The sequence below is a fragment of the Zootoca vivipara genome, chromosome 1 (genome assembly GCF_963506605.1).
Source record: "Zootoca vivipara chromosome 1, rZooViv1.1, whole genome shotgun sequence".
Taxonomy (NCBI): Eukaryota; Metazoa; Chordata; class Lepidosauria; order Squamata; family Lacertidae; genus Zootoca; species Zootoca vivipara.
Genome location: NC_083276.1, coordinates 75524028 through 75548856, shown reverse-complemented (window position 1 = coordinate 75548856; position 24829 = coordinate 75524028). Strand labels below are relative to the sequence as shown.

Genomic DNA, 24829 nt, shown 5'->3' with positions numbered 1-24829 from the left:
GAAAGGCAAATACTTATATCTAATGCTAATATCTGAATTGATCCATGGGGTGTTTTGCAGATTGTTAAAGTTTATTAGCCATCACAGATTATCAGGGAAAAAAATGTTTAGTTGGCTAATTACTACAGCTGTTGCTGTCAGCAGTGCATGAGCTATTTTACAGCACATACAGAAGAATCGAACTCCTGGAAGCTTCTTACCAGCAAGATAATGCATGTCTCCTAGTGGAAATAAGCTGTGCATCCAAGCCATGGGGGACCACTAATAGTGACTCCCCAAAAGACCTCTGTGATCAGGCAGCGATATAAGGGAGTATGTGATCCCTGAGATATTCTGGACCTAAGTTGTTACGGGCTTTTAAATGAATATAAGCACCTTTAACCTGGCCTGGTTAGAAAATTCTAATCATTTATTTGCAGGGCTTCCAGCAAACAGAAGGCCTTCACAATATTTCTCCCTGCCTGCCCCCCACAGTTTTTCTTTTGATTACTCCACGGGGTGGGGCAGGGAAGCATGCAAAATTAGCACCACCATGATGAGTTGTGTTTTGGGGGAGGGGTTAAGCCACTCTCTTGGAGGACTTGAATCATTTTGCTTTTCAGTACATCTGAGCAATCTTTGCCCTGTCCTGAATAGAACACATTATTAGTATTCTCCCTCTGGCTCCCTCTGCTTTGTCCGAGTGTGATATCTTTTGAGCAAAAAATATTATACTTGAAGTGGCATTAAAAGAGCTATAGCATCTTATCACTTTCAGGTATACTTAAAAACAGAGGGGAAAATAATTTACATATTTAGCTTTGCAATAGCTAAATTCACAGAATTAATAAAACACAGCAACATATGGCTCAGAATACAGTCCTACGGAATAATTACATTATCCGTGTGCTTGAATAGCTTATTTTGGGAGCTGCATTTCAAGCAAATGAGCAGTGCCAACGACAGGAATAAAAAAAACTTTAAGTCTATTTCCAGTACACTAAAATTACAAATATTTTATTCTGACGAGGTATTAAAGCATTATGTGCCTGTATTTCTTAGAAATTAAACTTTAAGGAACTCATAGCAGGAGAAAATAGCATCAGCGAGCTGCAATGTTATAGTGATCACTGGCCAAAAACAGTTGGTAATTTCCAGTAACTCATCTAAATGACTTTTTGAATTGGAAGAGTCGCAGCTCAGCGGTAGAGATTAGTTATGGAATTTGCTCCCACAGTAAGTAGTGATGGGCAACAACTTGGATGGCTTCAAAAACAGATTAGACAAATTCATGGATGACATGGCTCTCGATAGCTACTAGCCACAATGGCTAGGCGCCACCTCCATTGTCAGAGGCAGTGTATACTTTCCAATGTCAGCTGTGGGGATCACAAGTCAGGAGAGTGTCGTTTGCATTCAGGTCCTGCTTTCAGGCTTCCTGCAGGCATCTGATTGGCCACTCTGATGCTGGACTAGATGGTCCATTGGCCTGATCCAACAGGTTCTTCTTATGTTCGTAACCCAGAAGGTACCAGGTAGGGCAGGGAAGATATTCCTTTCTGAAACCTTGGAGAGCTCCTGCCAGTCAGTGTACATAACACTCAATGAGATGAATCAATGGTCTCTCACTATAAGGCAGCTTCTTTTGTTGTTCCTTAAAGCACAATCACATGGCCTCAATTCTTTTCCAGGTCATACGGAAATAAGCAGAGTTGCCTAACATGCCTTACCTTTTAAGAGAAAATAAGCTTGGCAGGGGGTTGGACTGGATGGCCCTTGTGGTCTCTTCCAACTCTATGATTCTAAGCTGGTGCTTCTCTCAAACAAAAATTATTCACAGTAGTGTAGAAACAGAGTGTTCAGTAGTCACTGGCACCTAGCTAGGTTGCTTAAGTCAGCAAGCAAGTTTATCCTATGTGGTTCCTCAGAAATCTTACCAGCCCCATAACTTCTGCAAAGCGAAAGCTTTCCGATTCACATTTTGGGAGGCTAATTCATACACTACTACATGTGAGCCATCTCAGCCTGTCCTTCGACATATGAATGTGTCCACAAGGTGCAAAGGTCTACAGAGGTTTAAAGGAGAAGTATGGGGTGGGGTTTGAAGGCTTTCTTGCCTTCATTCCTCCCCTAGCCTAGCTGCTGGTGCCACCCATGCGAGAAGGGAAAGTCAAAAGCCTCTTGGAAGCAGCGTGCACAAGAGAGCTCCTTCAAAGGGTGTTTTTGCACAGAGCTTTAATACCCACACAGATGATGAGAGATTAGATATTGCTGCAGTGGCTGCAATATGTTTTTCTCTGCTAGGAACAGGGTTGTGCAGCCAATGCAGGATTAAACCCTGTCCTCCTGCCTATCAGCTGACTTCACCAGTGGTTTTGGTGGAGAATTCACAGGCTAAATTGGACCCCATGGCAGGCCAGGAATGGCCCATAGGCCAGAATATCCCTACCCCTGAAATAGACCATATAAATAATTGCAATGACTGTCAGCTGCAGGGGGGAAGCAATACATTGCTTGTGAAAACTGCAACAAACAAAAAAGCATGTGGTCAACTGGAAGACATACACATTACATTTCTTCATATGGGCACACGGATGGCCAAGAACTATTGGGAGGGAGAAGGAGAAGGAGAGGGAGAGGGAGATGTACTCAGTGAATCAGCCCCCAAAGACTATTGAAATCAAAACTGATAAAGTTTCACAAACCAAAATTAGACTGTCCCGCCTCTACTGCTCTTAATTTCAGCAGCATTGCTAATTAAGGAATAGAAGCCCATCTGTTTTCTACAGAGTGTAACTATTAGGTTTAAAGTTTCAGCTGAATTGTATCACAGGACGCTTAATTTGTGTACACGGTTGCAGTCACTGCAAATACAGGCAAATTTATCACTCATCTGTATGCATGAAAATTTAGGCCTGTAATTTCCATGTTGAATATTGCTTAGTGATCAGGCTTCACAGACTGATGAACATAATTTCCATAATGAATCAGGAGCAAACATAAATCAAGCCATACATACTTACAAATAAGAGAAAGCAAATTAACAGACCTACTTTACAAACCTCAAGAGATGCTCACACTTTTGTTCGGAGCTTGCTCTGCACAAGACTAGCACAATTTAGAGAGTGAATTAAGGCGGGGGGCTAGGCCAAGATTTGCAACTGCAAGCACAATCCATGGCATCGATACACAATACACCTAGATATCGGGGAATTTTAGCTAAACCATTAAATGAGTGAGAGTGGAACTAATTGAGTAGAAGGTTAATCTGTATTAAAATGCCTTCAGGTGTGTGATATTTATAGATTGCTCTCTTTAAATGCTGATGAATTCTTTCATACAAATATTTGTTTCTTCCATGCCAACTTGGTTGTTAGAATTTCTATAGCACCAAGTTGTGTGCTCTTTTGATGGGTTGTGCAAATGCATGCAGGTAGAGGATGAGGGAAGGAGGACAGTGACACTGGGTACTTTCAGATGATCTGTTAATGGAGCATTCATCCCGAATTGCTTGAACTGAGATAAGACTACATTAGCTATTTAATGAACATTCATTGTGACTTAGCTGCATTGAGATCACTGCTGTGTCAAAGCAAGTGCTCTCCCCCACACTTTCCAAGTGCATTTTCCCTGGCACCTGCCTTATCACAAAACACCAGATCTTTGGGGGAAGAGCATTTGTTGAGGAAGACCTCTCAATCAGCTGTAATTGCACATCCTGAATTTGCTGGTATGTGACTGAATCCCACTTGAAAATAGTGACAGCCTGGAAAAGCCCAGTGATAGGAGAGACAGAAAAGTGATATAACCTGAAGCACACCTTATAGGACTTGCATAATACATTTTTTCTCATATAAATCCCCTCAACAGGGGATCAGCAGTTGGCTGGGGGGGGGGCTTATGAAAATAAGTTTAGAACCATATGAAACTGTATTATTGGATATGATTCTATTGTACTGAAAACTGTAAATTTATGCTAAGAAGTAGTGGAGGGTGGCTTGAAAATATAAACTCTGCATAAGTGAGAAAAAATATCCCAGCAGTGAACTCTTCAGTCTATAAATGCCCGCTTAGAGCAATCATAGCTAGCAGAAACATTCAAATCACCAACCTGGTTCCTGGAGAGGAACCATTGCAGAATTTACAAATGGAGGAAATATACTACTGTATTCAGCAGCCTAATCCTATTATTTTTGCCAGGAGCCAATGGACACACAGCAGCAGAGTCAAAAGCAGGATAGCTGCAGAGACAAAAGCTAACACAGCACATGCCCACATAGTTCCTTGAAACTCTGCCGCCACCCACCAAACATGGACTTTCCACACTAACACTCCCATATTACCTATACATAGAAGGCTATGAACAACAACAGCTAAACAGTTGATGGCACCTGTACTGCAAAGGAGAGGTAATATTCCATATGGAATCGTGGCACAAAACACAGGTCTGGATTCAGTTCTCTTTAAAAAGAGTCCTTTTTGTTCTCTATTTAGATGAACAGGAGAGTGCAAGCTCTCCTTTTCCTATTTTACAGCTTTGCAAGCCAGGAAAGATTTAGGGAATCAGCTGACTGGGCACCAGAAGTCAACAGTCCAGGCTTCTTCTCATTTATGTCATAAAGAATAACCCATTTGTTAACTTCCACCCACCTTTCCAGAGCTCTGTGTTTCACTCACTTCTTTTCTTTACCCCAGCGCGCTCCAATGTAAAACACTCCTTGCCAGTCAACCCGCCTTTCCCTCTTCCTTAAAAACTGCATATTAGCCCAAGGAATCTTTGAGCCTTTGTCTGCCACTATCCGCCCCCCACCCCCACCCCCCAGATTTCTGGGTCACATCTAAATGGTAAGTCGCTTGAGTCTAATATGATCCTAAAGTATAATAATGATGGTGTAGCTTACTCAGATAAAACTGTACTGCTAGGACATAATTCATTCTGGTGTTCTTAACTCATGATATATACATGGTGGTCACATGCAGATTGGCACTCAGATCCTACAGAGCCTGTGCCAGTACAAAAGTTGAAGATTTTTTTAGCTGTCATAACAAAGTGATGGAGGTGCAGACTTCTTCCTGAGACACAGGATGTGATACATCATTTGGGAGCCCCCTGGGCAGTGTACAGCCTTGGACTTTCACCCTTCAGTTCAGCTTAGCAGTGACTCCAATGCTGGCTTGCTAGGCTTTGGCAATTTCCCATTTGGTAAGTCATGGGCAGATAGCAAAACAAGTGGTTTATTATGTCCCTGACAGGCTTCCATACATGACTTGTTTGTTAGTTGGTGGGTCACAAGATGTCTGAGCCTGCTTTAAACCCATAGCAGTTCTACTTAATTCACTGAGTGACCTGTGAATACAATGAACCACAAACACCGTAACAGATGTCAGTGTTACTAGCCCTATTGCTGTGTGGCACTGTGGTCTAAACCACTGAGCCTCTTGGGCTTGCCAATCAGAAAGTTGGTGGTTCGAATCCCCACAATGGAGTGAGCTCCCGTTGCTCTGTCCCAGCTCCTGCCAACCTAGCAGTTCAAAAACACACCAGTGCAAGTAGATAAATAGGTACTGCTGTGGCAGGAAGGTAAACAGTGTTTCCGTGCACTCTGGTTTCTGTTACTGTGTTCCGTTGCACCAGAAGCAGTTTAGTCATGCTGGCCACATGACCGAAAAGCTGTCTGTGGACGAAACACTGGTTCCCTCAGCCTGAAAGCGAGATGAGCGCCACAACCCCATAGTCGCCTTTGATTTGACTTAACCGTCCAGGGGTCCTTTACCTTTACCTTTACCTATTGCTTGGAGTGCAGCATGATCCTTCAACTAAATCGCATCAACTAGAAACAAGAAAAGAGTGTGTAGTCTAGAGCAGGCATGCCAATTTTTTCACCACGCTGGAAAGATAAGGACTTAAAACATACAACACACACTTCTTAGGCTCCATACTTGGGTGCACGTAGTTTGTTAAAATTTGCTGCTTGGGAACACAATTGAATACAACTAGAAAAAAAAACTTGCTGTGCAATTTGTGCGAACACTCACATTAATTTCCCCAATAGCCGCAGCCTCATTACTGCCAGATTTGTGCATCCCATTATGATGCTGACATTGGCATTTGTGTGATTAGTGAGGAAATTACTGATTCATTCAGATTTAGCATGATCTTTATTGCTCTTAATTAAGCAACGGAACGTGAAAACTGTTATGACATTTTAATTATCTGAATGCAATACAATTTGTATATTTTCTTTTAAAAAAATATACATCTGGTGGGATCAGTTACAAGTAACTGACTAACCTTCTGCTGGAAACTGAATTTCCTCTGCTCCATCCCCCAATTTCATTATCTCTTGTTAATAATAATCCATGGCAGTTAAAGAAATGAATGCTTACCCCTTCAAGATCTAAGATCTCTAGGATCTTAAAATAGCTACTGTGAAAGTTTAGGATGGGTTTTACTCTTTTACTTATTGGTGATATTCTCCATGACAGAAGTTCCCCCAAATTCTGAACTCTGTTGCATGGGGGACACCTACAAGTGCAGCAGGCTCTGCACTGCAGATTTCCACCATCAAACATCTAGAGCAGGCATCCCCAAACTGCAGCCCTCCAGATGTTTTGGCCTACAATTCCCATGATCCCTAGCTAACAGGACCAGTGGTCAGGGATGATGGGAATTGTAGTCCAAAACATCTGGAGGGCCAAAGTTTGGGGATGCCTGATCTAGAGGGTGGCAGAGCAGGAGGAGTCAGCTATTGAGCGGCCCCAGCTTTCCCCCCTCATCACATGAACAATTCCATAGGACTATATGGCATCAAAAGAACAGTCTATCAACTAGTGGCAACTGTGGTGCGTTTGTAGTGCAGAGATGGGTGACTTGCTTGTATACAACTCCTGTCATTTCTGAGCAATGTCCATGCTGGATGGAGCTGATGGGAGTTGCAGTCCAACGCCATTTAGAAGACCACGTTCCCTATCTCTGATGGCCCCCATCTGTGCTATGCATTTAAAGCAGCATTTAAACAGTCATGGCTTCCCCCATAGAATCCTGGGAACTGCAGTTTGTTAAAGGTGCTGAGAGTCATCAGGAGACCCCTATTCCCCTTGCAGAGCTACAATGGTTTAACAACCCAGTCGATCATGCCAGTCGCGCATGTGTCTCTGCCGGGGTCCTACTCATAAGTAGGCTGACACCCTCTTCCCAGAGAACTCTGGGTATTGTAATTCTGTGGGTGGGAGGGAATATGAGTTTCCTTAACAAAATCTCAGCACCTTGCAACTGCAGCTCCCATGATTATTAGGGGAAAGCCTGTTAAAAGTGGTGGCCTACTGTTTTTAATGTATAGTGTGGATGGGGCCTGACATGGTAAAAAATATGTTCATTGCAAAAGTCTAAGTCAGGAATTACACGTGTTTATACGCTAAGCTAAGTACATGAGACTAGAAAAAAACCCAGGTGGTTTGTAACAATTTGAGCAATCCTTATATGAATGAATGACTTGGAAGAGGAACCAGTGTTTGGATCAGCTTGGGCTCTACATTGTTTCATAAATTCTAGAAGCTATTTAAGCGCTGCCTACATGCTGCCTATACGTTGCATCCTCATGGAAATTCACATAGGAGAAAAGCTGTTGGGATCGGAGAATGATTTACAGCAAAGCAACACAGAGAAAGGGTAAATTTCATCACCTGAAGGCGTTTTCCTTTCTTAAATGGCGCTGGAACTCTTATGTGTAGAATGCAGTTTGCCTCTCATATAGGAGCTCTTGGGACTTTTCCCATCCTCTCTCAATAGGCAGCATTTTCCCAGTTAATAAACAAGTTGCCATGTTAAAAGGCAACAGCATCTGTGCAACAGCAACCTCCTCTCCCAAGCCTGTCATTAGTGGTGAACTGTAATTTGCTAAAACACTTTCCTAATGTTTGGTATGAGTTCAAGCAGAAAGCATATTGCTCTTTTAAAAATGAAGTGCTCTCCCAAGATCAACATTTTTCTCCAAAGCTAATAGGTTTGGGAATAGCCGGGGGTGTTTTCTGGCTACCAATCCTGATCAGGAATTTCAGACTTAAGCGCAAAGTAACATACAGCTTATATGCGGAAATATTCTGAAAGTTTGCTGTTCTCTAAGAATCTGTCTGCTTCAGTTGCACACTATAGTCTTATGAGTTGGGGTGAGGGATGGGGAAGCAGCCTGCATGCCGAGACCCTTCTAAGCCCTGGATCCAGCAAGCGCTAAAGAATAGGTCGGACTAGCTTCCTGTTGAGGTGGCCACCTAGCCTGGATGATAGACCATTACCATTAAGAGAAAGAAAGAAAATAGGGGCCCTGCGTGATATGGCAAATGGGTGGGGGCCCTCCCCCAGCTGGCAGTTAGCTAGAAGGACCAAGCCTGTGAACTTCAAGTTAAGTTAGAAGACAGTTACTGGCCCAGTTTACACGTAACAGTAAGCAGGGAGGAAATAAATTAGAGGACTAACTTAGTATTACATGTGAACCAAGCAAGGCAAGGCAAGAACAGTGACAGGTGAATCTGTCAATTTCTATTCCTCTCCAACACCACAATCACACCATACATTTAAAGCACTATTATACTACTTTTAAAAAGTCATAGCATACCCAAGGAATCCTGGAAGCTGTATTTTGTTAAGCGTGCTGAGAGTTGATAGGACACCCCTATTTCCCTCACAGAGTTACGATGCCCAGAGTAGTTTAAGAATCAAGCCCCCTTCACAGGAAACTAGGAACTGTAGCTCTGTGAGGTGAATAGGGGTCTCCTAACAATTCTTAGCAAACTACTGCTCCCAGAATTCTTTGACAGAAGCTATAACTGTTTAATGTGGCATCATACTGCTTTAAATGTATGGTGCTAAAGTGGCCAAAGTCTTCCATTCCCCCCCCCCAATCTTAAGTCAAATTTTTCACATTTCCACAGCAGTTTGTGATTTTAAAAAAAAACACCTCACAAAAGTATATCAGCATTTTAGTGTGACGTTCTCCAGATACATAATTTTTTTCAAAGCAATTTCCCCCCCTAATATGACACAATTTTCATAAGCTATTTTCACTAACACATGGAGAAGGGTGGTGGACACAAATTGTTCATGGCTTACTGTCATGTGTGAATTGGGTATTTGCATGGCGCAGTTCTCCATTACATGCTTACTTATTACACCCAACATAGTTATGTTGATTTATGGTTAAAACCACCATTACATACTGATGCCATTAGACTGTATTACAAATCATTTCTATTTCACAATAGCTTCAGAAACAGTAAAGTAGGAGTCAAGCAGATTTTTCCATTTAAAGCAGAGTGTTCCTCTGTTCAGCTATAGCAATCAATCAATCTGCTGCCTAATCTCATGTACTCTAGGACTAATTTACAGGGGGAAAGAGTCTGGTAAAACTAGTCTTCCTAGTCTTCCTGCAGTAAATGATCTAATTTGAGAGGATTGTTCCTTCCTCCAAGACATATTGATTTAATAGTCTATTTAAACTTTATTGGTAAGAAAATACATAGAATAAAAGAGAATGCAATAGTCCTCTGGAAAAGAAGAATAGAGAGTTTGGGTGAAATAGTTTACTAAGAGGCTGGCACCTCACTGCTCCACCCCCAGCTCCCTAGACAGCCATAGCACAACAACAAAACACAGATTTTAAAATAAATTAATTGGTTATTTCAAAATGTGCTTGGTATTGCCAAATACTATAAAAGGGTTGAGGGAGTGGGGGAAGAATATGCACGACCTACCTATGGATTACAGAGCGCGCACACTCACCCACCCTGGAGAATAATAGCCACACATTGCAAATACTTCCACAAATGTGCTAAACTATAAACAATAAGCTACAATTCTCAGTGGTTTTTAAACAGTCAATCCCTATTCTCAGGGAACCCCGGGAACTGCCACTCTTTGAGGAGAACAGGGATCTCTTAACAATAAATCAGTACCCTTAACAAACTGCAGTTCCCAGGATTCTTTGGGGGAAGCCATGACAGTTTGAAGCAGTGGCCACTTTGGAAACAGGATGCTGTACTAGACGGGGCATTGGCCTAATCTAGCAGGCTCTTCTTCTGTTCTTATAGTGACACTGCTTTAAATGTGCAGTTCAGAGGGGCCCTGAGAGTGGAATCTCAGCATTATACATGACTGACTCATCCTAAAAGTTAATACAAAGCCAGACCCTCTCTCTCTCTTTCACAAAAACACACCAGAATGGCTCACACTGAATTCTATGGAACAAAATGAAACAGGCTGCAATTTGGGAGTCAATAAGAATAAAACCTGTCCTTATTCAACAATGGTCTGGTTTGAATATGACACTAAGCCAAACCACATTTAGGGCAAATGTGTGAACCCTCAAAGACGAGTACCAACTCTCTCCACACTAACCATGAGCTGTAACCAAAGTTTGCCCTATAGGTTATGGCTTGTCTAGGAGAACTTAGGTTTGGACTAGCATTTTGCTAGTCAAACTACGGTAGTTCCTACAGTATTTCACTTCCTCCACATAATCATAGGAGTTATTTTCACTGGAAGGTATGCTATGTAGTAGAGTACACACTCACTCAAAGCTGAGAAGTTTTCTCAAATTATCACAAAATGTAGGCAAATTTTAGAAAAACAGAAGAAACCTACTCTTTAATTTAAGAGATTAAGGCATAACTGAGAACAAAATTTGATCTGCTGAGGAAGTAACAATATTTATCCTTAAAATGTCATTCCTTTTTATAGTCTTATGCAGTCTGTCATGAAAGGGAGATGCGATTGTAACAGCTATGAGGGATAAAATAGTCTATCAAGTTTTTCACAATTGCTTCTGCTGAAAGAAATTACACCCATAGAAGCCACCCAAAATTTTAAAGCAATGGTTCCTCTCCTCCTACTGACACTGTATCTGAAGGGCAAACCCTCCCGAAGTAATGAAAATGGTTTTTATAACTGCAGTACTATTATGGCTGTCTCCCTCACTGAAGCACAGTCGAAATTAATATGAAGTTGTCACTTTGCAATGTGTTAGCCATATGAAGCACATGTTCAGTTCTTATATTCAAGGACTTGGAACATTTTTCTTAAAACCTTTGATCTGAGTTCTCAGATCAAGTTATAAATACATTTCCTTGATGCAACTGCATTTCATTACCTTAAAACTGAAAAAGGTAACCTTATTTTCCCCATCAAGATGGAGATCATGCAAATGTGGAGGTCAAAAGCCAAATCTGATTTTTGTGCCATTACTGTTTTGAGAAATGGCAAGAAGAAGAAGAAGAAGAAGAAGAAGAAGAAGAAGAAGAAGAAGAAGAAGAAGAAGAAGAAGAAGAAGAAAGAAGAAGAAGAAAGAAGAAGAAGAGTTTGGATTTGATATCCCGCTTTATCACTACCTGAAGGAGTCTCAAAGAGGCTAACAATCTCCTTCCTTTCCTCCCCCACAACAGACACCCTGTGAGGTGGGTGGGGCCGAGAGACTTCAGAGAAGTGTGACTAGCCCAAGGTCACCCAGCAGCTGCACGTGGAGGAGCGGAGACGCGACCCCGGTTCCCCAGATTACAAGTCTACCGCTCTTAACCACTACACCACACTTGGTTCATCGATTTCCAAAATTCAACAATGGTCCATGGAAAACTATTTCAGCACTGTGGGGCAGAATACATTGGGAAGCCCTCCACCTCCTTGTATACCCACATATTAATGGACTACAACCCTGCATCATTCCCAAAAAGCATTGCCAATGGTCAAGGATTTCTTGTCCAACAACTTATAAGGACACAAGACTCGGGGAGGCTGCATGAAGCCTCAGTAGCTCTTTTCTAGTAACAGAAGTAATATATGGACACTTTTTGGTCTGGTGTGACGCTGATCCAGAAAACACAAAATGCCTATAGACAGTTCTGAAATGCATCCTTCAAGAGAGTGAATTTGAGTCCAACACCTTATGAAGTTCTGCATTCACTGAACATGGGGAATGGCGAATTCAAACAAAAGTTAACACTGACTTCTACCACACTGGTATCCACAAACAAAAGGTGGCCCCTGAAGTGATGTCTCTGCAACTACCACTGATCACCTCCAGGAACAAACAAACAACCCTCTAATGCACACAATACAAAACTGCAAACAGGTGTCTCTGAAACATCTTTCAAAACCTTTTCGGTTCTTCTGCCTCCAGCCTGTATACATTCCTTCTTCTTAAGGATCCCTGTTTGTCATCACATTTCGCTCAACATTCTCTGTAACCCAGTGGCTCAATCTAAATCCGAGATATTCCATGGACTCATCATCTCTGGGCCTGCAACTATATCTAATGGCCATTGAACCACTGTGGTAACTGTGCTGACCTCTAAGCAAGCAAAGGAAACTATGTTAGCTGTTTTCTCCACTTGGAGGTAATACAGCAGCAAGATGTGCCCAGAAAGAAAAGTGCTCATTATCCAGCTGCCATCAGCTTTAGTTCCTTGCGGTGCAATAAGCAGGGCCAGCCATTGCTAATCATTAGGCAGAGTGAGGCAATCTCCTCAGGCAGCAGTGGCAGCCTTCCCACCACCAAGTCATTCCTCCTAAGCTTCCTGGCCTGTCTCTCTGGAGAGCAGAGCTGTGTGTGCTAGACATATTATTACACCACCTAAGGTAGTAGAGGATGCCACTCCATTGCCAGTGTTGAAGAAAGGTTCAATTATCAATCCAGCCCCTTCTGCACACAGAATGAGGGACAGCCGTCTTCTTTGCTTCAGACTTCGAAATGTCTTGGGCTGGCCCTCATCCAGTCTTAGCAGCTCACTTTCCACTCTTTAAAACAGATCCTCTATTCCCTCAACATTCATCTTCAGATTCTTTAAACTTTCATCACTTCTAGGGAGAATACTATGCGAGGAAACATTTCAAAATTATTTCTATTCCGTAAAACACATCCATATACGTGTGTACACTGAGAGTTGTGGGAGTGCGCAGGCATTTCTCCATTCCGAAGATTTCCATCTCAGTCAAAAGACACACAATTCTCCATAAATATTACTTTACTGAAATCTTGGTGTGCCTCATCCTTTGCTTCACTGCGATATATTTTATTTCAAAATGCCCTTCACTTACAATGCTTTGACCCATTCCTGTAGAACCCAGGTTTTTAGAGTTATGGATACTTCGGCAAATGTCAGGTGAGTTAATGCACCATCAACTCTAAAATACATAAAAGGTAAAGTTAAAGGGACCCCTGACCATTAGGTCCAGCCATGACCGACTCTGGGGTTGCGGCGTTCATCTTGCGTTATTGGCTGAGGGAGCCAGCATACAGTTTCCAGGTCATGTGGCCAGCATGACTAAGCCGCTTCTGGCGAACCAGAGCAGCACACGGAAACGCCGTTTACCTTCCTGCTGTAGCGGTACCTATTTATCTACTTGCACTTTGACGTGCTTTCGAACTGCTAGGTTGGCAGGAGCTGGGACCGAGCAACGGAAGCTCACCCCACCAACCTTCTGATCTGCAAGCCCTAGGCTCTGTGGTTTAACCCACAGCGCCATCTGCGTCCCCTAAAATATATAGGATGCTGTTAACTCTGTCATTCCAGAGCATTTTCAAAATCTACAATATCAGTCTGAGAACCACGAATATACAAAAGTCTGTGGCTTGCTTACATGTGGATACTGTTCTATTAAAAACATTTTCTTTTTCGTAACACGTTGACTGAGACCACGAGCTAGAAATCCTCATTAACAACAACAAATTTCAATTTGAATGCATTTTTTTAAAAAAGGTTTCTTCTTTTCTTTATGTCTGATTCTGACAGCTTCTGGTGGCTCATTTAGGGCTACCAATAAATTGAAGTTTTGACGAAATTAACATCACTAAGTGCTTTCAGTCCCCCCATACGCACAATGAGCGGTCTATCAGACCCATTTTTAATTTGAAACTGAGGCATATTACCTCAATGTGCATAACAAGTTCATTCTGACATTTCAGTTTTCAAGAGGAGAAAGCAAATTACAAGTGAAATAAACCAACAGAAAATGCCGGAGAAGCAAGTCAACTTAAAGCACAGCATGTTGTACAAGTCACCTTTAATGTTCTGTCCATTTCAGCAAAAGGAAACAAAATACCAAAAGATCCATGTTTAGAATTTGTAATATGCCTTTGTTGCTCCTGCTCACGATTAGGAATGTCTGATCTTGGTTCTTTCGCTCCACCTTGCCTTGTAGCTGGTCTGAAGAGGTTTTGCTCCCACTGATACTACACAGCTAATTACTGGCGCTATTGACTGGAAGTAAAGATTAGACAGGATAACAAGAAAGAAAATCTTTAAGCATTCATGTTCACCTCACAGTATCTCTGCTGGTGGCAACCAGCAGCAAAAAGTGAACACATTTCTTTGAAAGTTCAGACACGTCATGTGCACACACACAAAAGCAAGGAACTTCTCTGGCACAAGGGTGGAAAGTTGCAGCAAGAGACCAAAAGCCGTCAGATTGCTCATAAAAATCACGTATGTACCTAAAAGGTCACGTCTACAAACTTTTCTTTTTAATGCTTTAAAATGGTTTAACAGCAATGCCTCCTTAAAGAAAACTTGAGAAATTCTGTCCTGGTATCTCTAGAGAGCTTTGGGATTAAAATGTTAACTACAAAAAACAATGGCACACTCAGACCTACAAGCAAACAATGGTCACAATCCAGAGAAACAGAATGGAGAAGATACTTATGCAGCACACCTTAATTCTCTTTTGTCCTGTAAAGCCACTGCACCACACCTCCTATCCTTCTGGCATGAAAAGCAGCTTGTGGCACCGCTCAAGGAAAGGGGAAAGAAACAGACCCCTTATAAGTGTGGGTTTGTGCTGGTATTACAGCCTCTGGTTTAAGTTGATCAGTTGTGCTCAAATGAACAAGCATTAATAAATGTTAAGACAATTCAGATATATTATAAATTCTTCTGACTTAAGGATTTCCAATTATAACTTTAATGTGAAACTAAGTTAATGTGCTTAGCTTTCAGTGCCTATAAGCCTCATAAGTCTTGTTTTTTATTACAATTATGCCTGTCAATGTGGCAATTAAATGTGGACAGATTGAGTAATCACTTACTAGAAAAGATAATTAGTGAAGGTGCAGAAATGGAACAAAAAGTTGTGTGATCAAGCAATCATGCAAAAGTGACAGAGGCCCAAGATGCTGAATCAGGCAGCAAGCAAATGCTAAAGGCCAAGCGAATCTAAATTTCACCCTACAGTTAAAGGGGGAAGGGAAGTGCCGTGTGTGTGTGTGTGTGTGTGTGTGTGTGTGTGTGTGTGTGTAGATCACGAGCTCTGTAGCCTGCAGCAGCAGCCAGGAAACTAAACTAACTTGCAAGCAGATGCAGAAAGAATTCTCAAATGTCAGACATAACAAATAAAGGAGCATTTACAGACTCACACCCAGGCAGATCTCCATTTGGCTAAAACTTTAAAGGTTTTAAAAGTAACTGTTTAGCAAGCTTTACCCTCTGAACTTTATGTAGAGGAAATAGCAAAAATCAAAGATATCCTCAAAGGTCTTCCTTGACCCCCCCCCCAAACATCCAATGAAGGTGAACTATTAACTGAACAGCAAATGCTATATGTCTGTTAGTTTCTTAGCTTTGTGGCCACTGATCTTTTATATGCCCCCAAGACACAAAAAGGAGCAAAGCAAGGGCACCAAGTATGGGTTGAAGTCAACATGGCGCTAAGTGGGGCATGGGCAAGAATAAATGTTGTGGTACACCTGCAGCAGTGGTACCGTACACCGTACACCATCTGTCCCTGCGGCAACAAAACATGTTTATCCTGTTTATCGGTCTCTACAGCCACAGCAGGCACTGTAACTCTCCAACAGTTTGACTTCACCCCTGAAGGCACACTCATCCACTGTTTCCTGAGACAGATGCATGCCACCCACCCAGTGGTAAGTCCCACTGCACAAGCAGAATTAATTCTGTGCATGAAACAACTTACTGTAGAAAATCTGGAAAATGTTTATGCCATCTTTTTAGGGCTTGCTCACCTATGACTGCTCGTATAATGATTGCATCCAGATGAAGCCAGCCACTTTTACCTGCATACTACTGCTGCTTCATTCCTTCCTTTGCACCAAGAAGTCAGGAAGTGTTTAGCTAATTCTGAACCAGGAAACTGGTTAATAGCTTCTGAAAAAGCAATGATATTAATTAAGCCAATTTAAAACATGTTTTCATATCTGGGCTTTTAAGGAAACTATGGTTTCCTATTGCAACAGAACTACAGAACTGCGATTAACTGAATCCTTCCTGGCCTGTTTCCCAGTTTGTATAAGGGAGGAACAAAGTGACTGTACGTGAGAGTCAGCTAACTGAGCCAAAATATGATTACCGAAACATAGTCAGAGACTGCAACATCAAGTAATGGCTTACACACATGGATGAGCTATCACAAGCAGGCAGAACTTTGAAATTACCTCACAAAACTCAAATACAATGCTTTGCCCAAGAAGTCAGTTCACACATTCAGCCACAGTCATCAGAAATCAAGTGATATGCATGCAAGTGTGAACAAGTCCTTAGAAGCTATTCTGTATTTCTGGTTGAAGCTCCAGATACCAGAAGCATGGATTTACCCACAGTTAAGGCTGTGCAGGAGGCATAAGCTACAAAGCGTAAGCCAAAGTTACTGAAAAATGCAAGCTTTGGCAATTATAGGGCTTTTCTCATTTTCAGTTAATTAAGTTTTAGAAAATAGAAGGACTAAATGACCAAAGAACATCTGTTTCTATGGACCTTTATTAACCCCAATATGCAGTGCTATCTATTGGGTTTGGCTATTATGAAGCCTAATAAAATTTACAGGAGAGGGGATGTTTTTCACTTCATTCAATTGCACCTCACTAAGCATATTAAATACAAGCAAAGCATTGCAGTTGACTAGTCCATTGATTATAAAACACAACACCCATAGGCTATACGTCAGAGGAGGAAATGTCTTATCTCACTTAAAGGAAACACACCAAAAAAATTCAGTACAGCATTTCCCAACTGATGATACATATTCAGCCATTTCAATGCTCCCTATAAAAGGACTGTGGCACAGCTCAGAGGCTTCAGGAGCCCACAGTTCATCCAATATATGGATGAACTGAAGTGAGTCTCACAAACTCATTCCCTCTCCCTTTTTCAGTTCTTTCACAGCCACAAGGAGGAGATTGGAAGCTTCTGCTTTAACAAACAACAACAAATCAGTTTCCGATGACATCCAAGCACAAGGAACTGTGATTTAGTTAAACTACGGTTAGTAAGAACATTATAAACAATGTGACTGAACCTGGTTGATATTCATAGCTACTGCTCATGATGGCTGCATGCTACCTACCTCCAGGATCAAAGGCAATATGCCTCTGCATACCAATTGTTGGGAGACACAAGTGGTAAGGGAACGGCTGGATTCGTCTCCTGCTTGTGGGCTTCCCAGAGATATCTGGTGAACCACCATGAGAACATGAAGCTGGAGGAGATCCCCTTGTGGCCTGATCCAGCAGGGCTTTTCGTATGTTCTTAGAATTCTCTATGAACTCAGCTGCTGTGTTGTGCCTGCCAATACGCAGCCAAATGGTTAAGTCTCTGGCAAAGCCTCCCTTGCTATGCACATGGGATAGGCATATTTAAGAGCCCTTGCCTGTATACCAAGTTGTACACAAGAGGCAAGGGCAATAGATGCAGCAACAACACCCTCTCAGGAAGTGTAAGTATGTGGATAATACAAGTGTTACAAATATCTGCTCTCTGTAGAAGTGATTGACAAAACCTGGGAAGACTCAGGAATGATTGTGCACCTGCTGTTCTACAGTGGTGGTGTCAAGAGTCCCTGCCCTCTATTCTATTTCATCAACCATACAAATTTCTCTATCTTCTTCTTGTTTGCCGAAATTGCTAGTTGTGGTGCCAAATGTCTTCTGATTTTGAATAAGATGCAGCTAGCAAAAATATCCCCAACAGCATTATTCAATGACTTCATTCTCTGCACAAGGCTGAAAGCAACCCATAGGTGTGAATATGCAAATGGGCCACTCTGCCTGGCCAGCTGCTTTCATTAAGCCTCACCTGTTAGCACAATCCTAAGCATAACGATCCAACACTAACTCCCAATGAGTTCAGTGGGGCTTGCTCCTAGGAAACAAGCTGTGTCTACTTATTCTAACATGAAAAGAAAAGTATTATGTAATTTAACTCTATTTTGACACCAGTCAATATATCATTTCAATCAATATATTGCATTACCTTTGTATCCCTGTTGCGGTTATGACATTGGAAACACGACCATATCTCCCCACAGATATGTTGCTGTAAACAACCCATTGCTGTAAGCAAGCCACACCTAATAATTTTACTGGTACATCCACTCACCACCACCCCAAACATTGGGGGGGGGTTCTGTTTTCTGCCCCACTAAGGTCACTTGCAGCCATACCTTTCACATTCTTCATTACCATAATTTGCAGGGAAGCTCTCGCCTCTAGCCTTTCTAAGTATCACTTTTTATTACCCACTATTTACAGCATGGCAGGCGGCCAATAAAGCTCTCAGTGGAATTCTGCATCCTTACATAGTTTGCAAAGAATCTTCCTTTGTCTTTGAACAGCACAATTCAATGTCAAATCTCTTACATTTTTCAACTTACAATTTATTATATCAAACCTTCTTTAGTGTGTAAACCGACATAAAAGACCCACTGAAGATTCTTTTAAAGAAGTTAAGGGCACACAGCCTGATTTTAAGAGTCAGTTTTGAAGATATTTCAATATGTCCTCATTGACACAAAAGGAGCTATTACATTTGCACTTTCACTGAAGTTAATCTATGAAACGTTTGATGTGCTTCTCTCTTAGTTTCATAGGGCAAATAGTTACGCTTTGTTATATTTAACTGGAGGACTTCAGACAAACCTTTTTAAAAATGGCTTGCAGATTCTGCAGTTAGGAAGGAGAGGGAAATGGAATTGAGGTGGGAAGGCAGGAACACAGCCCTCTGAGTGTGCACACCCTGACAGCTGGGAATGGCTTTCTCACCAAAAATGTTTTATCACATAGCTCAATAAAGTTGAGCTATGTGATAAAATACATGTGTGTGACTGAGCAGTTTACCCAGTCTTTCAAAGTATTTCAGAAAATGTCTGATCACAATATTGCTCAAATTAAAGGCATTTTAGCTATGTGGTAGATAGGGCAGGCAAGGCACTAGTAACTAGGGATTGCCAACCTTTTTGGGACCAGGAATATTTGCAAACCAGAGAGACTGTTGTGACCACCACACACACAAACTGCAGCCAAGCACACACCACAACCCATTCCACTGGCTACAACAAAATGCTTATTTCAAGCCGACCTTCAGGGTGGGGGGTGATGGTGATGATGATGATGATTTATACCCCACCCATCTGGCTGGGTTTGTCCAGCTACTCTGGGCAGCTCCCAACAGAATATTAAAAACACGATAAACATCAAACATTAAAAACTTCCCTAAACAGAGTTGCCTTCAGATGTCTTCTAAAAGTCAGATAGTTGTTTGTTTCCTTGACATCTGACGGGAGGGGTGCCACTACCGAGAAGGTCCTATGCCTGGTTCCCCGTAGCCTCACTTCTTGTGGGGAGGGAACCACCAGAAGGCCCTCGGAGCCAGACTTCAGTGTCCGGGCTGAATGATGGGGGTGGAGGTGCTCCTTCAGGTATACAGGGCCAAGGCCATTTAGGGCTTTACAGGTCAGCAGCAACAATTTGAATTGTGCTTGAAAACGTACCTGGAGCCAATGTAGGTCTTTCAGGACCATTATTATGAGGAGAGGGGACAAAGGAACCTGGTAGATGCCATGGAAGGCCCCTGCAAGACCATGCGTGCTTGTGGCCGCTATGTTGGCAATCCCAGTAGAGGTATTCAGAAGCGCAAAGGACATATTTAAGCTCATGAGTGTTGCTGTTTATCTGTGAAGAGGGCTACAATTTCTAAAGCTGACACATAATAAATTATTGTTTAGTGCATGAATTTAATAAGAAGGTATGCTATCCATGTGCTGAATATTCAGCTGGAAATGTCTACACTTCGAGCTTCATTTCATCTGCTACAGAAATAACTTTACATATTATTAAAGCTGCTCCCGTGCTAAGAGAAGGAAAGGCTGAAGAATTCCACAGCATTATGACCATAATTATGACAAGGCCAGTCCAGGACTCAGTGACAAGGCTGTTTACCCCTTAGCCCACTGCCAGATCTTAATTCCAAACTAATTCTATACGGTCTCGCACTTGCCATAATTATGCACATCAGGCAAGAGAATAAAGACATACACATTGAGCAGTTGTGTTAGGGGCTGGAGCATGGTCCTAGGGAGAAGGTGAAGAAACAGAGAGCCCAGGGGGCAGGGGTAGCTGAAGGAGAGGGGGCAGAGCAGGAGTAGACATAAAAGGTATGGACTAGAGTGGAGACAGGTAGAATGTGCAGAGCCCTGGATGGGAAAATGTGCCAAAGAGGCATGGGGTTAAAAAGCAGGGACCAGATAAGAAGAAAACCCGTTACTTCCATTTGTTTTCTGTGTTTGCATATAAAGTGGGGAGTTTAGGGTGTAACAGCAACCCCCAACCCCAAATTTGTTGTTCTAGGCACTTTTCTCCATTCTTGACTAACTTCTCCCCATATTTGTGCTACGACTTTCAGTGCCATTAAGTGCCAATATTCCCTGAATTATCTAACTCCAGGTGAGAGTTAGGCAACACCTTAAGTAATGCTTTAAAGCCTGTTCCCCCAAAGTAAAGACCTAGAGGGTTGGTTGACATAGTGGTGTTTTGCTTTGTTTTGAATAAGCTTACTGTTGTAGAAGTGACTCCAGTATTATTTTAACACACCCTGGTATCAAAACTGCAATGAAGAGTAGCTGAAAATATTCTAAATAACAATACAATAATAAATAAAAACATGCAATCAGATGGCTCTCTGACATCTAACCTAGCCCCAATTTTCACCCAAGATAAAAATAATAACAACAAAAAGCAGCTTTCTAGAAAACTTACTTGTTTCCAATTATTGGCTCCCCAGAAGCGCTCAGTGCCGAGTAGTCCATGCCATAAAAATTCAGTCCTAGAAGAATTTTACTTCTCCACTTGGCTTCTGGATCCAGCATTTGAACACACGCCCGCATCCAAGGTAGAGGAGAATTAGGGCCAGGCCTGCAGATCAACAGCAAAGAAATAAAATATGATGTCAAGGGACAGGTTCCAAAAAGAAGCAAAAGCATCTTATACCAAACCTTTGCTCTAAGGAGATCCATAATCCACAAAACAAATTACATTGCTTGCTAGGAGAAAGGAACATAGAAGTTGTCTTATAGTGAGTCAGGCCCTTTGGTCCATCAAACTCAGTATTGCCTACACTGACTGGCAGCAATCATTCAGGGTTTCAGACTAGGGACATTCGCAGACCTACCTAGAGATGTCAGGGATTGAACCTGGGAGCTTCCAGGTACTCGGTCATGGATATTTCCTTGGATACTGAATGGGTATTTCTAACACTCCTGTCTTTGAGAGACGAACTGTAAGGTAAAGGTAAGGTACCCCTGACCGTTAGGTCCAGTCGCAGACGACTCTGAGGTTGCGCGCTCATCTCGCTCTATAGACCGAGGGAGCCGGCGTTTGTCTGCAGACAGCTTCTGGGTCATGTGGCCAGCATGACTAAGCCGCTTCTGACAAACCAGAGCAGCGCATGGAAATGCTGTTTACCTTCCCGCCGGAGTGGTCCCTATTTATCTACTTGCACTTTGATGTGCTTTTGAACTGCTAGGTTGGCAGGAGCTGGGACCGAGCAACGGGAGCTCATCCCGTCGCAGGGATTTGAACCGCCAACCTTCTGATCAGCAGCAAGCCATTATATACTGTTTCAGCAAACATTACTTAATTAACTTTTGCACTTGTTTCCATTGCTGTTATTTATTTCATGTTTGATTACATTTTATATAGTTTCCTTATATTGTTTTTATCTTGTAAGCCACATTGATTGGGCATTTTGCCTAGGAAAGTAGGATATGGATGTTAGCATAAATAAGTATATAGAGCCACCCAGGAGCAATGTTTATAAAATAATCCAGAACATTATACAGTCTCTAAAAAGGCATGCTGTATTTATATACATGCCAGCAGCCTTGTACCTGGCATTGCTCAGAAAGTGTAAGAACCCCCCAAAAATCAGTGCCCTTCTGAAATCATTAGTTAAAATCAGTGCAGTTTTGAAAGGGTCAGTCTGTCGTTTCAATTAAAAATTGCATTTAATTGTATCCAAACATAGACAAAAAACTTGATCACAGGCACCACCATGCAAAATTTCGTTACAGTATCTCAACATGAGTCCAAATGCATAGCAAACAGCTTTCCAAAATATATAGATGTACACAAATGTAGGTCCAGCATTCTTCACACATACAGTTTTTCTATGTTCCAAACATGTCATTTTATATTTGTATTTTCAAGTACGCTTCAGCCAATTCAAGTAAAGTGTTGCTATTGTTTTGTTTTAAGAAAGGATCGTTGTATCCTTGACAGTCTGCCTTCTGTTGTAACATTTTCCTTGCCTCTTTTCAATATGCCTATCACTGGTGGAAGGCATCTGAAATTTTAAAAGTCCTAAAGGAAAAAAGCAGTACATTCTATGTAATATGGAATTCTGTTTGTACATTTCTTGGACAAGCCACTGGATGATTTCCCTCATCTTGTGCACACACTTCAAACTGACAGTCGAGATAACTAGATACAAATCCTTAAGACACCGTTTGATAAAGTGGGAAGAAAATATAGGGTGTATAGAGAGCAACTGTCAGGACTGTTTCAAAGCAAAGAGGGAGAAAACGTAAAATGCAAGATTTCTTTTTTTAGTTCTTCATCCTCAGAAGCCATATTGGACAGGGATTTTAGAGGCTTATTTGCCAATCCAAAAACAGATATAAGAAAAGGTAAAAAAAAAGAATGGTAGCCAATGGAAACCATACTCATACTAGACCAACTGAAATTAACGGACAAGATTGATTTCAATGGGTCTACTCTTGAGTAAGGCCAATGGTAGGCACTGCCCAATATATTTACTATGCATTCTCAAATGAAATGCTGAGGTGGGAAGAAGTATACCATAAATAAAGATAATAATTAAGTAAAAAAAATAAAAATAAAGCCTGGAATCTGCCCACTGCTCTTCTAAAGGGTAATAATAATGATAATAATAATAATAATAAATTTTTATTTATACCCCGCCCTCCCCAGTCAAAAACCGGGCTCAGGGCGGCTGACACCAACAGAACCACAATAAAACATAAAAACAATTAATTAAAATACAGATTAAAATACAGTATTAAAATTTAAAGTGCAGCCTCATTTCAAGTAGGCCATAAGTGGCTGACACCAACAGAACCACAATAAAACATAAAAACAATTAGTTAAAATACAGATTAAAATACAGTACAGTCGTACCTCGGGTTACGACCACCTCGGTTTGCGAACAGTTCGGGTTACGAACTGCGCAACCCCGGAAGTGTTTTCGTCGCGCGCGTGCGATCGCGCGATTTGCGCATGCGCAAAGCGCAAAAATCGCGAAAATCGCGCTTTGCACATGCGCAAAATGGCGGCGTCCATCGCGTTCGGTTTGCGAACTATTCGGGTTACAAACTGCGATCCGGAACGGATCGCGTTCGTAACCCGAGGTATTACTGTATTAAAATTTAAAGTGCAGCCTCATTTCAAGTAGGCCATAAATCCAAGCCATGAGGGAGAAAAACACAGGGGTCAGGCTGAGTCTAACCCAAAGGCCAGGCGGAACAGCTCTGTCTTGCAGGCCCTGCGGAAAGATGACAAATCCCGCAGGGCCCTGGTCTCCTGGGAAAGAGCGTTCCACCAGGTTGGGGCCAGTACTGAAAAGGCCCTGGCTCTAGTAGAGGCCAATCTAGCCATCTTATGACTCGGGATCTCCAGAATATTATTGTTTGTGGACCTTAAGGTCCTCCGCGGGGCATACCAGGAGAGGCGGTCCCGTAGGTACGAGGGTCCCAAGTCGCATAGGGCTTTAAAGGTCAAAACCAGCACCTTAAACCTGATCCTGTACTCCACCGGGAGCCAGTGCAGCTGGTAAAGCACTGGATGAATGTTATCCCGCGGCCGGGACCCTGTAAGGAGCCTCGCCGCGGCATTCTGCACCCGCTGGAGTTTCTGGGTCAGCTTTAAGGGCAACCCTGCGTAGAGCGAGTTACAATAGTCAAGCCTGGAGGTGATCGTCACATGGATCACTGTGGCCAGATCGGGGCGAGAGAGGTAAGGGACCAACTGCTTGATGCGGCGGAGATGGAAAAATGCCACCTTTGCTGTGGATGCAACCTGCGCCTCCATGGAAAGGGAGACGTCAAAGGTTACACCCAAACTCTTGACAGAAGGCGCTGGTACCAATTGAGCCCCTGCAAAAGATGGGAGTTGGGCCCCCAACCCCATGTCGCCCCGACCTAGCCAGAGGACCTCTGTCTTCGAAGGATTTAACTTCAGTCGGCTCCCACGTAGCCACAGCTTCCAAGCACCTGGTGAGTGTGTCCGGGGCCGAGGCAGGGCAGCCGTCCATCAACAGATAGATCTGGGTGTCATCAGCATATTGATGACAACCCAGCCCAAAACTCCGGACAATCTGGGCAAGGGGGCGCATAAAGATATTAAAAAGCATTGGGGAAAGGATTGCGCCTTGCGGGACTCCACACACCAAGGGGTGCCGCGGCGACAACTCCCTCCCTAGGTACTGATTAATTGGGATTTCTGTGAGCTCCAGGTATGTTTCCTGATGTCACTACTACATCCCTAAAGTCCAGTTCAGTGTACTA

General features: G+C 42.4%; 1 protein-coding gene across 5 annotated transcripts in view; it reads right to left on the bottom strand.

Annotated features, from left to right (window-relative positions):
* The window catches only part of CHID1 (chitinase domain containing 1), a 104334-nt gene that overhangs the window by 38543 nt on the left and 40962 nt on the right, over positions 1–24829 (bottom strand). For all 5 annotated transcript variants that reach the window (XM_035121831.2, XM_035121844.2, XM_035121855.2 and 2 more), the window contains one exon: positions 21006–21161. In XM_035121831.2, coding sequence (XP_034977722.2) covers positions 21006–21161 — 156 coding nt within the window. The remainder of the gene's footprint in view (positions 1–21005; positions 21162–24829) is intronic.